This window comes from Psittacula echo (genome assembly GCF_963264785.1).
Source record: "Psittacula echo genome assembly, chromosome: 4".
Lineage (NCBI taxonomy): Eukaryota > Metazoa > Chordata > Aves > Psittaciformes > Psittacidae > Psittacula > Psittacula echo.
Genome location: NC_137738.1, coordinates 55,385,539 through 55,405,387, shown reverse-complemented (window position 1 = coordinate 55,405,387; position 19,849 = coordinate 55,385,539). Strand labels below are relative to the sequence as shown.

The 19,849-nt window shown below is 42.8% G+C and overlaps 2 protein-coding genes across 2 annotated transcripts in view; one reads left to right on the top strand and one right to left on the bottom strand.

Annotated features, from left to right (window-relative positions):
• Nucleotides 1–19,849, bottom strand: part of MCM9 (minichromosome maintenance 9 homologous recombination repair factor) — a gene marked incomplete at both ends in the record, with an annotated part of 47,858 nt that overhangs the window by 15,708 nt on the left and 12,301 nt on the right.
• Nucleotides 1,728–12,170, top strand: ASF1A (anti-silencing function 1A histone chaperone). The gene is made up of 4 exons (XM_080616676.1): nt 1,728–2,532; nt 6,111–6,226; nt 10,547–10,723; nt 11,788–12,170. The coding sequence occupies exons 1-4, from the start codon at nt 2,424–2,426 to the stop codon at nt 11,998–12,000; spliced, it is 615 nt and encodes a 204-aa protein (XP_080472802.1). The 5' UTR covers nt 1,728–2,423; the 3' UTR covers nt 12,001–12,170.

Sequence of the window (19,849 nt, the reverse complement as noted above, 5' to 3'; positions counted from 1 at the left end):
CACTAGTGTCTGGCAGGTTAGCCCGGACCTGTGGAGCAGACTCTGTTAAGCTTCCCATGTTCGATAGTGACTTGTTTTAGGACTTTGCTAATTGAGCAAAAGAGATTAGGGTAAGAAGACTAAACCTACCAGATACAACTGAAAATTAGGGCAAATGTCATTTAGCAACTCCTCCCCACCAACTACTAAAACAGACCAAAATTCTGGAGTTGCAAAACAAAATTTTTTGGGAAAAAAAAATAAAATATTTTGAGTGTCTTTTAACACCTGGCCCCAGGAAGCGCAAGACAAAGTCTCACTTTTAATCCCAGTAAATCTATACATGATACACAACTCTGGGAGCATGGCAGGTCAAAGACTTTGCACAACTATGAGAATGGCCACTCATTATTAAGGATGTGCAGATCCTTTCAAACTATTTCCTATTTCCCAGCTTCTTCTCTATCTTTAGCCCTTCTTTTTCACTCCAGTGTTCAGATGAAAATATCCTAGTAGTTGACAGGCTGCAACCAGCCAAAAATCTCCTTGAATGCTACAGTAAAACCTGCCCAAGAATACTCCCCCCGCCCGCCAGCTTTGTTCATTTCGGGGAGGACAGTCTGCAGAAGCCTTCTCATCACTGTGCAGCCCACCAGAGTAGCCTCTTGTACACAAATGGCCAGCAAAAAGTTATTTGAAATACATGCTTCCTGATAACACAACACGTACTTTAGATTGTTGTGAGGAATCTACTCCACTGCATCCAATCTTTCTTGGCTTCCTGGCCTCTGCACTGAACAACTTGGGCAGTCAGTCATATGACATAATTATAAAAATTAAAAATAACCTCTAGCCTTGTGCCAGATGTGGAGAATGCTGTTAAAAAGCACAGCAAGCAAGAGATCAGGCAAGTATCTGACAATGACATTTCTCTGTAAATAACCAAGAGCGTCATCGCCTTTCCAAACCTTGCATGGCATTTGCTGAAGGCCAAAGGCCCCCGTGCCTCAGACCTGTGCTCTCGCTGCAGAGCTGGCAGCAGTCTGCTCCCGCCAGCAGGGCTCTGCCTTTCCACACAGGTGGAAAGATGGCTCCTACATGCCTTCCTGCAGTGCATATTTCACTGCAATCAAGGGCTCCCTTGCAGCCAGTACTGGTGCCTAGCTGTGTGTGTATTTCCACACAGAATCTTCTCTTGTGGTGACGGTACACAACCCACACCCCATGAGTACCGAGCACCTTCTGCTCTTCCCCTACAGAAACATGGGGAATGAAAACCGGTGCTATACAGTGCTGTCACTCCTCCCTATCCCTTACGCATGGCAGCCACAAGATGGCCTCTTCCAAGGGCCTCCTGCTGCCACACAAGATGGCCTCCTCTATGGCCCACATGCTGCTGCACAGGGTGGTCTTCCCACTGGGCCTCCTGCTGCACGCGAATACGTGTTCTTTCGTAGTTTATTAAGCTAAGCCTTTCTTTGCAAATACATGAATGGGATGGCTTCTTGACAGCACAGCTGTGTAAAAGACACGCTCTGGTCCCTACACAGCCCCTCTGTGCGTGGCCTCTGGAGCAGCAGCGAGGTGCATTCATAGCAGAACTGTGGCCCATGCAGGGAGCCAGGCACCCTATTAGCAGACCCTTTATTTGGGGTGCATCCCAGCGAGCAAAGTGCTGTTGCACTGCCTCTGGGCACACTGCCTTCGGACAAGAGCTGGGTGCCACGGTGCTGACCAGGACAGTGCAGCTCCCCTGCGGGTTTGGGCTCTTGTGAGATGAACATCCCTAGAGAGCCTAGAGCCCCTTCAACACCCTGCCACAGAGTGAAACCTGGGCCACCTCTGGGAACAGAAAATGGGAAAAGAAAAAAAAAATGGGGGGGGGGGGGGGGGATAAAAGTCTTAAAGAAACACCACCCCTCGCAACAACCCCACCGCACACGGCGCAGCTCCCACGACCGCGGAGAGTCGAGGGCCGCGGCGACACTGCAGCCCGCCCCGGCTCCGCCTGGCTGGGCTCGGCCGGCCTGGCACAGCCCCGCCCGCCCGGCGCGGCCGTTGTAAGGCCGTTTCCGCCTCGCGCCGGGCGGGGGCGCCGCGGCGAGGAGGCGCGGTCGGAGCGGGAGCGGCGAGGCCCATCTTGCTGCCGCTCGTCGGCCGCGCTCGGGGAGGAGGGCCCTAGGCCGACGTGCGGCCAATCCGGGCGGGCGCTGGCGGCGAGCAGGGCAGAATGGGCTGTAGTTTAGTGAAATAGGAAAGCTGCAAACAGTGTGGAGTGCTCCCGGTGTAAATAAAAGGGGGAAAAGAAAAGTTTCTGCAAGTCGCAGCTCTGCAGCCTCGCTCGGGCTCCGGCGTGGGGGCTGTGCGTCGCAAAAGCCCAACACACTGGACTTTATTGTGCTGCGTTAGCACGCTCTTCCTATTGTTTGTGGTTTTTTCAAAATATGGCAAAGGTTCAGGTGAACAATGTAGTGGTGTTGGATAATCCTTCTCCTTTCTACAATCCTTTCCAATTCGAAATCACATTTGAGTGCATAGAGGACCTGTCTGAAGGTGAGTACGTTTTTCCCGATACGGATTTTGTAACCCCGGGGTCTGCGTTTCAGGGGTTTTAAGGCTTAAACTTTGCGCAGGCCTGCTCCTACAATTTACCAGTTTCTCTTTCGCCGCATCGCCGTGCCGAGGCGAAGGGATGGATGTGCTCGCCCGAGCCACCGCCGGAAAACCGCTCTCGGCGAGCCCGACGGGGAAAGTTGGCGGCGTTCGCCCGCCTTAGCCGCCGACTCGGGGCCGGCTCTCCTCTCCCCGCCGCGCCATCGGCAAGCCGAGCCTCAAGTTGCGAGGAACTTGTTTGAGTGGTGGTAGCCATGTTGCCAGCTTTGTGTGTGCGTGGGGGGGAGCGCGACAGGGAGAGGGTTAACCGGGCTCGGCCGCCGCGCGTCCCCGCGCCCGCGGGGAGAGGGGCTGCTCCGCGGCCGGCGCCCCTACGCTACTCAAGAGCGCGGAAGACGCTCCGCGGACAGCGGTTCGTTTGCCTCACTCTCCATTTTAATACTTAATTATTTTAAATTTTTTTTACGGCTGTGGGAGGCATGGGCGGTCGGGCTCGCGCCCGGGTGCCGGCAGCTGCCTGCCGCGGCGGGGTGCGGCGCGGTAGGTGCGGGGGACCGGTGGCACGGCGCGGTACTGTATGGCACGGCACGTTGCCTGCGGGAGCCCTGCCGGTGGGGGAGGGGGCCGGCTGCCAGCCACTATTTTTGGAAGTCACTCGAAAGTTACTGGCAGCCGCCGGAGAAGGGGGTGGCCCCGGCGGTGCCGCCCCGCAGCCGCCTGGCGGGGACCCCCCTCCGGTGTTCGGGGCGCCGGTTCTGCTCCCAGCCGAAGGGCGCGCCACGCCGCCGGCGGGTTCCCCTCAGCCGGGCGGGCCGCAAACCGCCTTCGTCTCGGCGGCGCTCGGCAGCGCCGCCTCCGGGCCGTCGGTAGGCCGCGCCGCGGCTCTGCGCGAGAGTCGCCCCGAGAGGCCGCGCGTCGCTCCTCGGGCGGGAGTTTTGAACGCCGCGGCTCGGGGTGAGGAAAGCGGCGGCGGCCCGGGAGAGTAAGCCGGGCGCTCCTGGCAGCTGAGGCCGCTCTGCTGGGGCTGCTTGCGAGCGGAAGAGGGCAGCCGCCTGGTCCCCGGCGGAGACCAGCGCCGCCTGCTCGCCGGCCAGCCCCAGCGGCCTGAGAGGCGAGGGGAGGCAAAGAGAAAAGAGGAGTTGGCGAGTGATAACACCTAGCAGGCTGTCTGGCGTTGTGGTTAAACTTGCTTCACCCTGCCTGCCTCTGTAGCAGTTTATAATTGTGGGTGCCGGCGGCCTGTGACAGCGCGCTCGGTGGAACGGCTTGGCTTGCTCTATTCCACCGCCTTTGGGAGGGACAGTCGCGCTGGCGGGAACTTCAGAGGAAGTCTCGTCTGAGCCTGGGATTTCCTCTAGGCCTCTGCCGCTAGTCTCATGCCCCTTTACAACCGGTCGAGACGTTAGTCGGAGCTGCCTGTAGCAGGGTGTGCTTTGTGCCCATCTCTAGGTAGCTGACTGGATTTCTCTAGTCAGTCTGGCCTCATCTAAGATACGGTATCAGACCCCTCGATGGTAACCGCTGTGGAAAGCGACCGAGCTTGTCACAGAGGCTCCGCACAAGGCGTTATGCCTTTTTTTCCAGTTGTGCACAGCTGTATGTGACGTGCCTCTCACTCTCTGGATTTATGTTAGAGTTAATCCGGGACAATCGGGATGAGAAGAATTATAGATGGTCTAATGCAAAATTCTCAGTTTCCTGCCCCCACCTAAAAGCAGGTTAGACTACAGGATAAATTCAGGCCGAGCACTGCTATCTTGCGCATTTAAAAATAAGATTAAACGTTGCCTGTGTATACTCCATGCAAAATTTGCTGTCATTGCCGTAGCTTTCATTTGTTTACTGTGCTGTTTTCTCTTCAGCCAGTCCTGTGCACCACGGACCCTAAATTACTGAACTCCAGCCATATTGTTTTTTTTTTTTTAAAAAAACAAGTTGTTGTTCACTATCAAGGTACCTAAACGATATTAAATGTATAGTTTAAAACTTATTTTTAGAAAGTCCATTTTTAGTACTAAATACTACTGGTTTATAATGAACTTACATTATTCTAGATTAATGGCACAGGATGGTGTGATAATCTTAAAACAGTTTAGCGTAAAAGTCTTCACTTCTTGTAAGTACTAACTTACTCGCAGACGTTGACAAAAGAGGTCCTTAATTGTCCTGGAGGAGTGGCCTGCAGTACTTGCAATAGCTAGTGCTACATGCTTAAAAGGTAAATAAAACCTCTGATACAGTACCTGACCAATTGTGCTGTGCTGTATAGAGGAGTAAGATCTCCTCCCAAGCCCTGTTAATTACATTAGTTAGACCCCCAAACCTGCATTGATGATAAGCAAGAAGAATTCAAGTTCTGTTAAAGTGCATTTTTTTTTCTATGCTTAAGTTCCTTTTCTGTGTCAAGAAACCATAATGCAGACTTCTGGATTTTGCAGAGCATAGTAATAAAGTAGATGTAGTAAGATCCAGGTCTGGGCTTTTGCATAGACAATCAGGGCATTGGTCATGGGGGGGGGGGGGGGGGGGGGGGGGGGGGAGAAATATACCATGTAAGTTACTTAAGATACAGTTTTGAAGCAGCAATTAAAAAAAAATAAAAGAAGTCAGTTATAGTTTTCTGTAATGGTGATCTTCCCTTTCTCTGCTTTAAAAAAACCCAAAACACAAAAATCTGTATTTAAGATTAGATTTCTGTATGTATTTATACTTGTGATTTTTAATCAAAAAGTGAAAGGGAAAAGCTGGCCCAGAGGGGGCTAGTGTATGCTCATTTGTAGTTTCAGCTTTCAAACACTTGTGGCGGAGAGGGTGAGTTACAAAAAAACCCCTGAATTGTAAGAAATGTTTGATTTTGATGCATTATTTTAAGAAGCAAAAGGCTACTTCTTTTTTTTTCCCCCCCTGTAAATCTATTTCAGGATGTGGGTAAAATCCAAGCACCAATATCTTTGAGAATATGATCTAATCATGCTATCACAATTTTACATACTTCTGAGGTTATGCAGGTTACATGTGAAGGAATGGGGGCATACAGTTAGTATGCCTGGTGCTTACACAGTGAGTTTTCTTATTCTGTTTACTACCTTAAGCTGTGAGGTGTATACATGGAAGGTGAGAATTTCTTCTGGGGAGGTGAGTCGGTGTTCAAGGCGTGCGGTGTGTTACAGGCGTATAGAGGCATCATTGCTGTATTGCAGCCATTCCATTGCAGATTTTGAGAAGATGCTGAACACAGCTCCCAACAAGTAAATGGGCCCTGTCCTCTTGAAAATTAACCTATGAAAATGGAGGGATTCCTGCAGTACTGACTGCCTGCTGAGAGATGGTGGGATGGTCCATGAGGAATGGGGCAGGCACTGATAAATTTCCCCAGTGAAGACAGGTCCTTGTTGTTTTAGGCCTATTGCCAAAGAATCGATTTTAGGTTATGCAACACTGTAGATAGGGAAGAATGGAATACCCTTGACTGTAATGATAAATAATGATAGGTTTTGGTTTTGTTTGTTTTGTTCTAGATTTGGAATGGAAAATAATTTATGTGGGTTCAGCTGAAAGTGAAGAGTATGATCAGGTGTTAGACTCTGTTTTAGTAGGACCTGTTCCTGCGGGCAGACACATGTTTGTATTTCAGGTAAGTTTAGTTTAACTCTTTCCTAAAATGGTTGTATTAATTTGGTTAAAGATGACTATCAAATTCAGAGGCACTTGAAAAATAAGGGTAAGCTGGAAGAATATTTCAGGCGGCTCTTCAGGTATGATATACGTTCCTTTAGTATCTGTTCATGAGCTGCTATTTCTTGCTCCTGGTATTTCCATGGTAATACTTTCACTTGTGGCATCAATAATTAGAGACAGCGGTATAAGTAGTGCTCCTATAGCTACTGGTAACTTTGGCCGGTCTGGTTTATAAGTGTATTCTAGATCACTCTGTAATCAAGAGCACTTGTTACCTGTTTTACACCAGCACCGTCAGGCTTAACTCTACTGCAGCTGGTGGCAGTTTTGAGACAAATCAGGAGCACTATGTTAAGGTAGACACCACCTTTAGAAGATCAGGCCAACAAACTAATTGTAAAACTCAACTAGAACAGTAAAGAGTTCATTCCTGTTTGGTGGGGTAAATGCTCAACCATTATATTTGGCTAAGCGTGCTAAATTACATAAAAATACAGCAATTTGTAAGATAAACCAGAATGCCAACAGTAGGTAGCAGGCATTTGGGACACAAGTGTGTAGATCAAGACTGTCCAACAAACTCTGGAGCATATGACAGTCCTATGAAATACTGCTGTTAAAGCTAAACATTACTAAGAAGAAATAATGAAGGGAAGGAGGAAGGAGAACAGGAAAAGAGCAGTACTAAGGTGGCTTACTAGCCTATTCTGGCTTCCATTTTAGAGTCAGGGCCGAGGGGGGAACTGAAATAGACCTGCCTAAATTCTTACAGAAGTGGGTCTTTTGTTGTTTGTTTGGGTTTGCTTTTTTTTTTTTTTTTTAACCAAAATTATGATTTAGCTCACTTTTTTTCTCTATTTATCAAATACTAGTATTTGTCTTGTAAACTGAGAGCAAAATCTATCAGCAGAAAAATCAGATTGAAACTTGAGTATGGCTTATTGTATAAGAACCACTCTACTACCTAAATGCTATAAATTCACTTAACTATAATGGTAAATGCATGAAGGAGTATGAGCATTAAAAAGTGCTAATGAATACACTTTCTTATTTCTCAGTTACTGTAACAATTTTAAAACAGTATCAGTGTTTTTTGAGCTATCTTGATTAATCCTGTAAATTCCAGGAAATGGTTTGTTGGTTTTTGTTTTTTTTTTCCTTAGAGGACAGGCTAAAGGAACAGGATTAAGCTGGAGGTTACATTTGTCAAACACATGTGCGCAAATTGGTCTTGAAACACTTCTGTCTAGGCTTGGAGCTGGGCCAAATTTTTCCACACTGCAAGTAAAGCAGATGTGTAACAAATGCATCATTTATTAATAGTTCTTCCATTATCAAGCTGTTATATCTTACGGCATTAATTGGTCAGAAATAGGTGATCTTCTCTTGCCCTCAGACAGGCTGTCTTGTAGCACTAAATCCAGAAAAATCGGCTGGCGTTTACATTTCTGACTTAAAAGATACACTGTTCTCAAAGTTATGAGGACTCATTGATGGTGATGGGAAAGAGGAGGAGGCAGGTGCCTAAAAAGGCATGTAGGATAGATTTATCAATTGTATCCCTGTTATAGATGACACTACACCTAAATTGAGAGTAGACATGAAGACTTTTTGCTTAGATTTGAATAAGTCCTATAAGAGAGTCAGTACTCCTGTGTTATATTAATAAAGTATCCCTTTTATTTCTTGCGGAAGTACTGTTGGTCTGAGTATCCTAGGCTTCAGGAGCAGTGGATTTTAGATGAGGGTAGGACTCTGCTAATATGTACACAGGAGACCACCAAAACACAGTGCTGGAATAAGCCTTTGCTGATGACTGAAGCTGTTTTATTCACCAAACTGAAGCGGCCTGGGAGATGGAGAGAACTAGCAAGGGAAGGCAGAATGGGGCAAAGCACAGAACTGCAGGAGACATATAATATAAAGAGATTGTGCTCACTAGGGACAGCACAAGAAAAGGATCCTTGCAGAAATGTATAAGGTTTCCAGCTAATATGTGCACGGTAGATTTTTCTAAATAGGAAGACGGCTGAAATGGCAAGTAAAACGGAGTTTCACACAGATAAATTCCCAGGGATGATAAAACTGTCTCTTTTGAAAAGAAGCTGTGCATCAGGTTGGGAAGTCAGCCTTACATACAGAAAGATGGAAAATTATTGTACTTTCAGACTTAAACAATCATATTTTTAAATATTAAAAAAAAAAAGGTTCAATTAACGGCCTAGAGCTTGGACTTTTTGTTTCTAAATAGTGAAAATTTTGTTTCCAAATAGTTTTCAGTAGTGAAGCCTCATTCTTCTTGCACTTGAGGATTTTCACAGAAACTTCTCTTTGAGCATATAAGCATATAAATAACTTACTATCTTTAAGTGGGAATATGACGTTAGCTACCTACCCTGCAGTAATAGCTATGTGAATAATTGTATCATGTGGAAAAGCGAGAGAATTCAAGACAAATATATATTGAGTGATTTCATAAAATTCCTAAGTAATTTGTAGAATAAGAATGACATTAAGACAGGATTTTTATGCAAAAGTTAATCTACTGACTTTTTGCCTACCAAGAAGTTTGCAACTGCTGACTTACCACTTGACCATATCAAGGTCATCTTACTTTTCTGCCACCTGTATATGATCATTTGTTACCTATTCAGTTAAGAAGTTTGACATCCAAGGCAGGAAGTTCAGAATTTGAGAAAACAGTTTCAAATAGTGTTCAGTGTCTTTTCCACTCAGCAAGACAATTCTTGGGAGTTAAGTAGAATTAAAACAGAGTGTTTCCTTGGGTTCACTAGTGTATCATAGAATTGATGCCACTGGGAACCTGGAAGAACTACAGTTGCCATTAGGGAATGAGTTGAGTTCCAGGAGGGGTTAAATGGAACAGTATCCTTTTATATTAGTCTGTAACTGCCCACTGTGGAATTTAAGGTAATCAAATGGTCCTGGGCACTGTTAGAACAAGACTACTTAATTAAAATAGTGATTTAATCTGGATTGGCAGTTCTTGTGATTTCTTCAAGCTTCTATATTTGCCCTGTTCCTTGTTCATCTTTTCTATTCCCCTATGTGAGTGGTAAAGCCATTTGGTCATTTACTGTTCCCTTTGGGGTGTAGGAAGTTGTGTTCTACCTGATTTCCTGGTTGCTTCTCCCACTGGTTTAAGAGGTTTGAGTCATCTAATTCTGCAAAGTGCCTACAGCTTCTTATCAAAAGCTAGATTGGTTTGGAGGCTTAGAATTGAAGTAGTAATGAGCAGAAGGCAGTGCTGCATGACCACTAGTTACGGTGCTGGAGCATATAAATACCACAGAAAACTACGAATGAGAGGGGCAGCAGGAATCAATCCTATTTGTCTTCTCTCCTTAGCTAAGATTTGTTACACTCAAACTACTCTAACATACATGGTTAATACCAACTTGTACTTGCAACACAGGTGTTCATTGTTGGTTTCATAGCTTCATGTAAAATTGTAAACATGCTCTTTCATTTATGCTTAGATTGCTGCTACTTTAAATCCTATAGCAGAATGAGGCATCACATTTTATCAAAAATGTGTAGTTAGGAAGTATTTTAAGGGACTGATGTGAGCCACGTTTTCAAGGCAGTTTTCATTATTAGTAACTGCAGAGCCATGGTAAGTAACTGAGGAAGATTATAAAAGTTGTCTATTGATTAGTATTGCATCCTGACTGAAAATGTCAGATGTCTCTGTGATGATGCATTTAACTGCATACATTTTAATAAATGTAGGCAAGTGGAAGGAGGTGAGAGTAGTTTATTCCTTTCCTAGAACTCTCTGAGATAGCTCAAGCCTCATCATAGCCTGCCTCTGCTTTTCTTACTGAAGTGTAAGTTACATTCTGTATTTTGAAGGGTTTAGTCTTTAGTCTAAAAACATATGCAGACGTATTCAACCAAAAAAAAATAAATCTTACTTTACTAAATTACAAGACAGGCTGGAGAACAATGAATTAGTACACTTGCGCAAACAACAGTTCAACTGATGATGTATTTAAAAGCAGGCTTGTATCAAAACTGTCTAATCACATAGGAGAAATGTCAGCACACTTACTGTATACCAAGTAATTCTGTCTCTGGAGTATAGTGTCCTAAATTCAGGGTTAATGTTGTGAGAGCAGTTATATTGTCTGGTTAACTTGAAGAATAATTCTGAATACAGTCCTTACTCAGCTGTTAAGTACTTAAGATTCACCTGCTAGATGGGTATGTGGTATCAATTTTATTTTAATCCATCTTCCCCTTTCACATCCAGGCTGATGCACCTAACCCAGGGCTTATTCCAGATGCAGATGCAGTAGGTGTAACAGTTGTGCTAATTACATGCACCTATCGAGGTCAAGAATTTATCAGAGTCGGCTACTATGTAAACAATGAATATACTGAAACAGAACTGAGAGAGAACCCACCAGTAAAGCCAGACTTTTCTAAGGTAAGGAATGTTTTGTTTGAGTAATACATCGAAGGTATGCTTACAGAAAGAGGGTTTTAAGAAATGAAGCCAAATCCCAGTGATCCCGTAAAGTGCATGAAATGAGGGATCAAATAATGGAAAAGACTGGGAGAACAAACTACAGGTGACATGCAGAACATCTTGAAACCTGCAACAGCTTCCACTGTCTCGAAGCCTTGGCTGGACTTGTTAGTTTGCATAAGTGATTGGGAAATATTTACTGAGAGTGTGCTTCCTTGGACGACAAAATCAGCATTACTACCAAAGCAAACTTTTCCTGTGATCAGTCTTAACTTTCATAATGGTGATAAGGTGCCATCCTCCAGTTAGCTATGTATTATCTTGAAAATGGTGAAAGATTAAGAGAAAGTGAATGTTTTCCTTTTTGCTGCATACATAAACACAACACGTTTTCAAAGAAGGAAGGCCAGCCATGATAATAAAGTGTGACTAATGTCTAGGCCTGTCCACTGCCACAGTATAAATATCTTCCAAATCTAGGTACTGTTTTTACTTTAAAACTTTAGTAGACAAATTAAAATTCAATCACATAATATAAAGCATGGTACGATAACTTCATATAAGGAGGGGTTGTGATCCTAAATGATGACAGCCTGCTGGTGGAATTGGTACAATTATTGCAAGCACCATAAAGTCAATGTGAAATTTTGTGCAGTACTGTGGTTGCAAAATCTTTGTGGGGGTAATTTTCTTTACTAAAAGATGGCTAAAAAAAATAAACACTTGCACTTTACTTGCAGAGCTGTCATACAGCCTTGAACTCACTGAACAGTTAAAATATCCTCTCAAGAAAGCAGTTATTTTTCTGAGTAGGATGTTAGAGTAAATGAACAAGTGATGTGTTTCTGTAAGAATGTTTCTGATCCATGGATAGTAGCTGTAGATTCACATTTACTTGAATTACCTTTTCTTTTTACACAAACAAGGCTATGGAGAGAGTAAAAGGAAAAAAATCTATATGCTTATGAACTTCATTTTGAGATGTACACATTACATAATCCATATATTTTCTTCTCTCCCAGCTTCAAAGGAATATTTTGGCATCTAATCCCAGAGTCACGAGATTCCACATTAATTGGGAGGACAACTCTGAAAAACTGGAAGATGCAGAGAGCAGTAACCCAAATCTACAGTCGCTGCTTTCTACAGATGCATTACCTTCAGCATCAAAGGGCTGGTCAACATCAGAAAATTCATTAAATGTTATGTTAGAGTCTCATATGGACTGCATGTGACTAACCACCATCATTTTGGTACTGTACATGTGTTAAACTGTAAAAACAACCAGAACTATTTCCCTCAAATTCCATAAGTACATAGTTGACAAGCAATGTGAAGAACTTGTTTTAAAACATCCTGTAGAAAGTTTATATTAAAAAAAAAAAAAAAAAAAAAAAAAAAGAAACCAAACAAAGTATTTGAACAAATTGTGGAATATAAATACAACTATTTTTAAATAATTGCCTTTTTTCTCTAATGTGTTATTTTATGTGGTCTAAACCAAACCTGATTAAAGTATACATATTGTCCTCCCTCCCCCTTTACTTTGTAAGCACTGTTAAAGGCTAGAAAAACCTGGAAGTTAAAGCATTCAGGCAAAATGAAGGAATAATGCTATGTCCTCATCCCTGATATACAGATTGCCAAATATAAAGTGCTGTTTAATAGCAGCTTAAGAACAAAACTGTCATTAGATGAAGCTCAAAGAAAAAAGTATTTCATTAAAAAAAAAAATCCAAAAATGTCTTTTTGCTGTGAAAGCAGACAGCACAGTGTAATTTTAGGTGCAAGCTTCTTCTTTCAAGGCACATACTTGTTACTTAAAGCATGCAAGTTGAGATTTACCATCTGCTATCTTGGATATATCCTGCTGCTGCTTAGTCAAACTGTGGTTCATTAAGGACAGTGTTTCACATGGATTTGGGCAAGTATCTCAGGAAAGAACCCTTTTCAGCCACCCTAATGCCACACACCATTTGGTGAAAGGGTTCAAGCAATTACTGGAAAATTGAAGCAGCATAAAGGAATAGCACGAGTGAAAAAAAGAAAAAAAATGCTCTTCTGTAAGACTGTGTGTGACTGCAGATTGGTAAATTTATTTTCAGGTATGCTTTATTCCTGTAGTTTTTTTCAGTAATAAGGAAGTTAGATGCTTGCTTTCTGGTTTTTTGAAACATCTGGAGTTTAATGCTTTTCTGGTTTTTCTCTACCCTTTAAGGCAGTCCTATGCATTGGTAAAAATCAAAATGTAAACTCTGTTGTGGCAGGCATGACACATTCTCTAGATTACGTTGCCTGCCCTCAAGTTCTTGCAGAGACACCCTAGTACCTGAAGCATCCTTGAAGATAAAAAGAGCTAAGCAGTAAATTGTAAAGACTTCAGACATAATTATGACATTAAGAATTTAGTTATTCATTCCAGTCCTCCTTAGCCTTATGCATTTACTGTGACTGTGCATTTAAAATTGTGATCTGTCATGGCAGATACAGGAATATAGTTCTGCTAGTTACTAGTAACCACCCAAACTGTGAACCCTTGGAGGTTCCAGACCCTTAAAAAAAATAAGGTAGATTTCATGATGACTGACAGTATAGCTGTGAACAGAACCCTTTCACTTCTCTTTCTGCCTTCTCTAATAGGGGATGGAGACATTCCAAGCAGTTATCACTTCTGTCTTTCCATGTCATTACTGAAATTGTCTTAATTTCTAACATCTATATTTTTTAAATTGGAAAGGAATGACCTGATCTGAGTATACATGTACATGCACATGTTTCTTCTTTGGAAAGCCAGCAGTACCTATGGTAGCTGACTGAATGAAACCCATTAATATTTGGAACCCTAGTTCTAATGTGTGCTCTTACAAATCTCCCTAATTGTTTAAAGTGATGATTAGCAATTCAGAAATATTAACACTCCAATATCTGTATAACTTAACACAAAGAACTGGTCCTGCAAAACAGCAGTTGCTTCACTTGAGGGCTAAAATTATGTGGACTTTTAAGAAAGATCTTTTGATTTTCAGTTATATTGCAACTTTAAGGTGTAAAGTGACTTTTTTGAGATTTTTTCATGCACTTTATTGTTCTATTTGTAAATCTAAGATATCTCTTAAATGTAAGCATGTAAATAATTTGGTTATCTGCCTAAAGTTTGGCAGGCTAATGAAGTGTGCCTTGAGCTGAGGCTGTTGTAGTAGTATTTCAAACCCATGCACCTATTGAAGATTCAAATGAAAACATGAAGCAAGTACACGCTTTAACCAGAATTCATGCATCAGTAGCATGAAGGTTTCTTAAAAGCGTATGCCACAAAGTGATGAAAGTAAACTGCTTCCATTACTGCTATTACTGCTATTGTAGGGTCAACTACAAAATAGAGTCAGCATAACTGTCACCCAGCGTACCAATTAATCAGAAAGTGAAGATCTGTTCTTCTGTTTATGAGGAAAAAAGTCACCTGTGCATGAGGCTGCAGTAGCATTGGGCACCGCATCACCTGTTAATGCTAACACATCCTAGATACAGTTGGCCCACTAATTACAGGAAAAAGAATAGCCCTGTTGTGCTTGGTGAAACTGGAGAACACCTGTACCTCAGGAGAACACCTCATGATCTTTGCAACAGAAATGGTCTGTCTTTGCTTTTTGAAAGACTGGATGCCTCTGAAGTCTTAGCAGGCCATACACAGTGTCTTCTGAATATCACATTTCCTGGCAAAATCACATTCCAAGACATGGAATTAGACAAATCAAATTCTAGTACTCCAGAGGCTTCAGGTCTGATCAGCAGGCAACATCACAGGACAGACTTAGTGGTATTAAAAGACACAGCGCATATAAGGCATCTCTGTAGAGACTTGTCCCTGATGTCTTGAAAGTTTTGAAATGGGACTGTACACATGACATACAGGCAGCTGGTGCAGACAGCCACAGCATTACAGTTTCAAAGATGAGTTCACCTTCCCACGAACCTTCACTTGCAGAGACCACCGAGACACAGGGGAGTGCTACAACTCCTGTTGGCAGGACTGATGATGCATCTCACTGTATTTTTACACCAGATAGACTCAGTTCCATTAGAAGATTGTCATAACACTTTTCAGATTATTGTATAAAGAAGTGGACAGCTTGGTCAAGGTAACATTTATGGATGAAAAACAGGTGGGATTTTTTTATATCTAGCTTGAAAACAAATTTGTCCCTTCTACAGTCATTGTGATTTGTTCATGCATCACCTTTGGTTTGAATTACTACGATGTTCTGAGTTTGAAGGAACTAAAAAGGCTCCAACGCCATCGTAATGGAGGCCAGCAAAATTTAACCTTTTCAGTGGCTCTACAAAAATGCACTGAACAAGCCAATCCTTGCCACCAATCTTCAAGGCTGCAGCAACTCAGCTTTTCCACAATAACCACAGTATATGAGTTTATAGCTCAGCAGGAAATCTGAGATCTGAGTGACAAAGTCACAAAGACAAGTCTGATGATCTGACAGTCTGTTATTTTCTTTGTAGGGACTCAACTGCTGATTTTCTGGAAGTTGGCTCAGGTTGGAGGCTGGCCACTTGCAGCTAGAAAAAGAGTGGCCACTGCCATCTGAAAATGGTCTGCAAGCCTGCAGAGTCTCTCATTTTTGTGAGAGCCACAGAATATTGGTCCAGAGATGATGGGTTAATTGGGGCTGTTGTTGCTAGCTGGGGAGTTCTACTCAGTGCCAACAGGGAAGATGCAACAAAACTGACAACTGTATGTAAGGGCTGGCAGTGTATGTGGGACTCTTCATACTAGGCCATCCCGTTGTATTTATGTTTCCAGTTAAAGTTCCGCTTCTTAAGAGCTGGTTTTGCAGTGTGTGATATTAGAGCTGAAGTCGCTAGGGAGGCTTTGTTAAAGGCAAACCCCAGGTTTCTATCTGGAATTTCGAAAGCAGAGGCCCTCAGGAGGGGATGGAGTGAGGATATACCTCAACATTTCCAACTTCTGTTTATGCTAATTTGGAGGCATGGCTGCGTACTCATTGTCCACGGCTTGAGAGATGTGACTGGCTTTCCTGAAGACAGAAAATCGGAGGAAGGAGGTGTGTTTGCTGCAGAAGGGCTATACCAGATATAATAGATGACAGCTATGTGTTACCAGCAGCATTATGAACTGGCTGAAATGTCAGGAACTTTTTTACCACCCCTGGACCGGACCATGAGATGAAGAGGCCTAATTTTCAGCATAAGAGGGTCCTCCTTTTTTTCCTATCTCACTAGAAAGGTGTGGCAGACCTGCACTGATATGACCTGGGAAGAAGCAGGGGCTTTATGATATGGTAAAAGGAATTCTGAAAACGTGATACCTATCCAGAAATCCGCTGCTTGAAATGCCTGCCATTTCAGCAGCAGGATAAAAACGTCTGATGAAGGTCTGCCTGGATGTATCATGCCACATGTGCGCAAGACCTAAAACCTCCAATCAACATTGCAAAGATTATGCTCCTGCAGAATTTCTTGTCCATCCTAACTACAGGTCTTCAAATATAGATGAAAGAACAGAGCAACATTTCTAAAGATAGGTATCTACTTGACTATATAATCTGTTGCATGCAGGTACTTATGGTAAGCTACGTCTCAGGACAAAGCCATCTTGGAACAGCATTACTGAGAGGAAATTAAGGGAGAACTCAAGTATCTACAAGAGACAAGATTGTTACAGATGTCACATATCTCTGAAGAGGTTTGATCACAGCTTCAAAATTCATTCCTTCAAGGAGTCTAACACAGTTTCTACAGAGTTAAGGCATCTTCAACTTGAGGCCCAACTGTTTAAGGAACAGCCAACCCTCAAGGCTCTGTAATAGAAGATGTCTATGGAGGGGCCAGAAGGCTGCATTTCATACACCTCAGGAAGGCATATTGTACAGAACTGGAGAGCTGGAGAAACAGCTGATCATCTCCCAGATTTTTAGACAAGTTGTTGTAAATGCAGTTCAGAAAATTCTTTAAGCAGTCCATCTGTGGAGGGACACAGCACCAAACACAACTTTGCAGAAATGTGAACAGCCAAACGTGCACCAGCAAGCAGCAGAATGACTCTTCTGGCCCAGATGTCCACAAGTGTCGGCAGCACGCATGTGTTGGTTCCCATCCTTATGAAGTCAAACACACCACTCAACTGATCACTGCAGATCTCAAGCTCCAGGGGTAAATTAAATACTTTCTTACTAGTGATTACCTCATCCAAATACACACAAGCAGCACTATGGCTCTGAGGACTGCAGAACAGTTAAGAAAAGGTTAAATTCACGAGGAAGGTGGGAACCCACAGAGAGATTTTGTTAAACCTCACTAAGTCTCTACCTTTCTGGAAAACCCTGTATCAACTTCTATAAAGTCAGTGTACTCAAGTGACTCCCTGTGATTCTCGGTTGAGAGACTACTGGGGGAGAATGAACCAGGCCTTTAAAATAACTGAACACTGTGTAGACAGAACCAGACAATGGGACAGATGGTTCCCCCATCTTCTATTTACAAAACAGTCCTATAGTGGTCAAATGAGTTGTTGAATGTGGGCTGGTCTTGTGGCTGCCAACTTTCATTAAAGAGATGTGGGAGGAACAAATCATCATAGAAGTCCTAAACTTGCAGAGAACTCCTAACAGAAAATTTCTGCTGTTTGCAAGAAAGGCAGCCTAATAAACCAAGGAAATTCAGGAAAGCTATCCAGGGAGTGGAGGTAAAGTTCTGTTTTTCCAAACCAGAGAATAGATTATTGGTCCTTTGTAAGGGCTATCTGCAGCAAGCAGGCAACTTGGACCTTTTGGTAAGATAAGAAAGATGAAGGTCTTCCATACAGAGAACATGAAAGCCCGGGTCATACTTTCTGAATCAGGCAAAACACATCTGATGAAGCACAGACTGTGTTTACGCAGCCTTGGGGCAGGCAGGAGCCTGTTGGGAAGAGCAGAGGCCCAACAGCAAATCAAGCTGCAGAGTTAAGTCACTCTTTTCTGAAATTCTGGGAGGCAATTCCTGTTAGGTCTGGTTGGAGTCACGGTCTGCAGCAGGCACATGACACCACAGGGCCCCAAAGGATCATAGTGGATATCAAAGCACATGATACCTAAGGCAGAGCAGGAAAGGGAATTTTGGCACAAGGAGAATGCTAAGGGTCTGATACACTGTCCTGGTACAAACAACACTTTTACAGAAAACCGGGGAAAACTGACATGATGATAGACGGTTTTGGAAGCAGAATTGTAATTCTATGGTTGATAAATAACTTGTGTCCTAAACCAGTACTGGATGGGTAAAGGGTAAGGACTTGTTAATGCACAAAATCTTACCAAAGCTTGGTTAGATATTGGCAGTTTTCTCTGAAAGAGGAATCCAGATGTAAGACAGCTTTTAGCACTTCTCCAGGGCCTACCAAATCTCGAGTGTGCTTTTGGTCCTATGTGGACTGTAATCCCAGAGCCAGCAAGTAAACTGCAATGCAGACTGCTTTCTATACAAAGTAAGGAACTAGTTGAAAGTGGAACTTACAGGTTTAGTCTTTGTAGACTGGAAGGAAAAATGTGCATTAGGACTCTCCTCTCATGAGAAAGCAGAAACAGGTAATTCAAGTGTACAATTCAAGTGTACATTCAAGTGTACAATTATGACAAGGAAAGAAAAGCAATTTAATAGTTCTCTAAATTCATCACTTAGAACTTCTGCACAAAGAACAAGTTGACAAAATCAATGTTAGATACATATTCATAAGACACTTCTTGCACAGGGAAGAAGGCAAAGAAAATAATTCTAACTACATCAAAACTGGGCTAGAAATTAATGCTTTAGTCCAGCAGTTCTAATGGAAAAGTTCCATGGAAAGACTCCCTGAAATTAAATTAGGGTTAATAAGATTTCTTGCTAGAGACTCAAGTTTCACTTGTGACAAAGGTCCTAAAGAATTTTAAGGTGGAAATTTGATGCACCTGCTGTCAGATCTGGAGGGAAGGGAGAAGAGAGGGAAGCAAAAGGCCTTTTAAATGTAAGGAATATTTAAGTGAAATGCAGATGATCTGAAGACCCAGTAAGCTTGTAAACTGCAGTATTGGTTTTCAGGGAGGGAAATGTCTTTGAATATGGCTATCATGGCTGAGCTGGAAACCAGATCACATGGACAATGAAGCACAGGAGGGAGATGAAGTGAAGAAGACAACAGCAATATCAGAGGCCAAGAGCAGCTGACACAGGGAGGTTACTACTGACAAAAGTGGGCAAAGTTACATTGAAATGCATGGCAGAATTTCACTCCAGAAAACTGTCAGCTCCCTAGCAAAACTTGTGTTCTTACACAGAACAAAAAAGTTATGTTGAGCTAAAATGCTCTCTCTGGCTTCCCTCCAGACCTATTTGTCAACAGTTTGAATGGAAAATCAAACTTGTTTTTTAACAAGTTACCTGCACGTAGGAGTACATGTTCAACATCACGTTCCAATTCTGCAGCTACAAAAGACCCAGTTACACACATGTACACATAGCTACAGAACTGGGAAGGATTTATCCTCTGCTGTTCCCATGTACAAATAATGCTGCTTTCCAGACATAAAATGAAAAGCAGCACTCGCTATGCGAGAAACATTCAAGGTACACATGCTAGCTGAGACACTGGGGTCTGTCCCTAATTAGTTTGTGATTTTGAATGTACTAGTAATATAGTCATTCGCTCAAATAAAGTCATTTGCAGGTGTAATCTGGGGACAACTTGCACATTGTCCCCAGAAGAGTTTGTAAAGATACCTGGTATTCAGAGCCAGCTGGGACATGCTTACATTAAACAAACAAACAAACAAAAAGCTTGCTGTCTGAAATCATCTTGAAACCACCTTTATAAGCCAGAAATAATTCCTCAGCATGGGAGTGAATTTCCAGAAAGTGAGCAGAAATCAAACTGGCACCTGACCAGAACATATAAAAGAACAGAAGAAAGTAAAGTATCTGTTCAGGAGAAACCAAATGATGCTAGCCCATCACAGTATGAGCTCTGAAAAGATGTCATATTTGTCATAACTGGGAAGAACACTAAAAATACAGGTCCAGAATACCCTCTGCTAG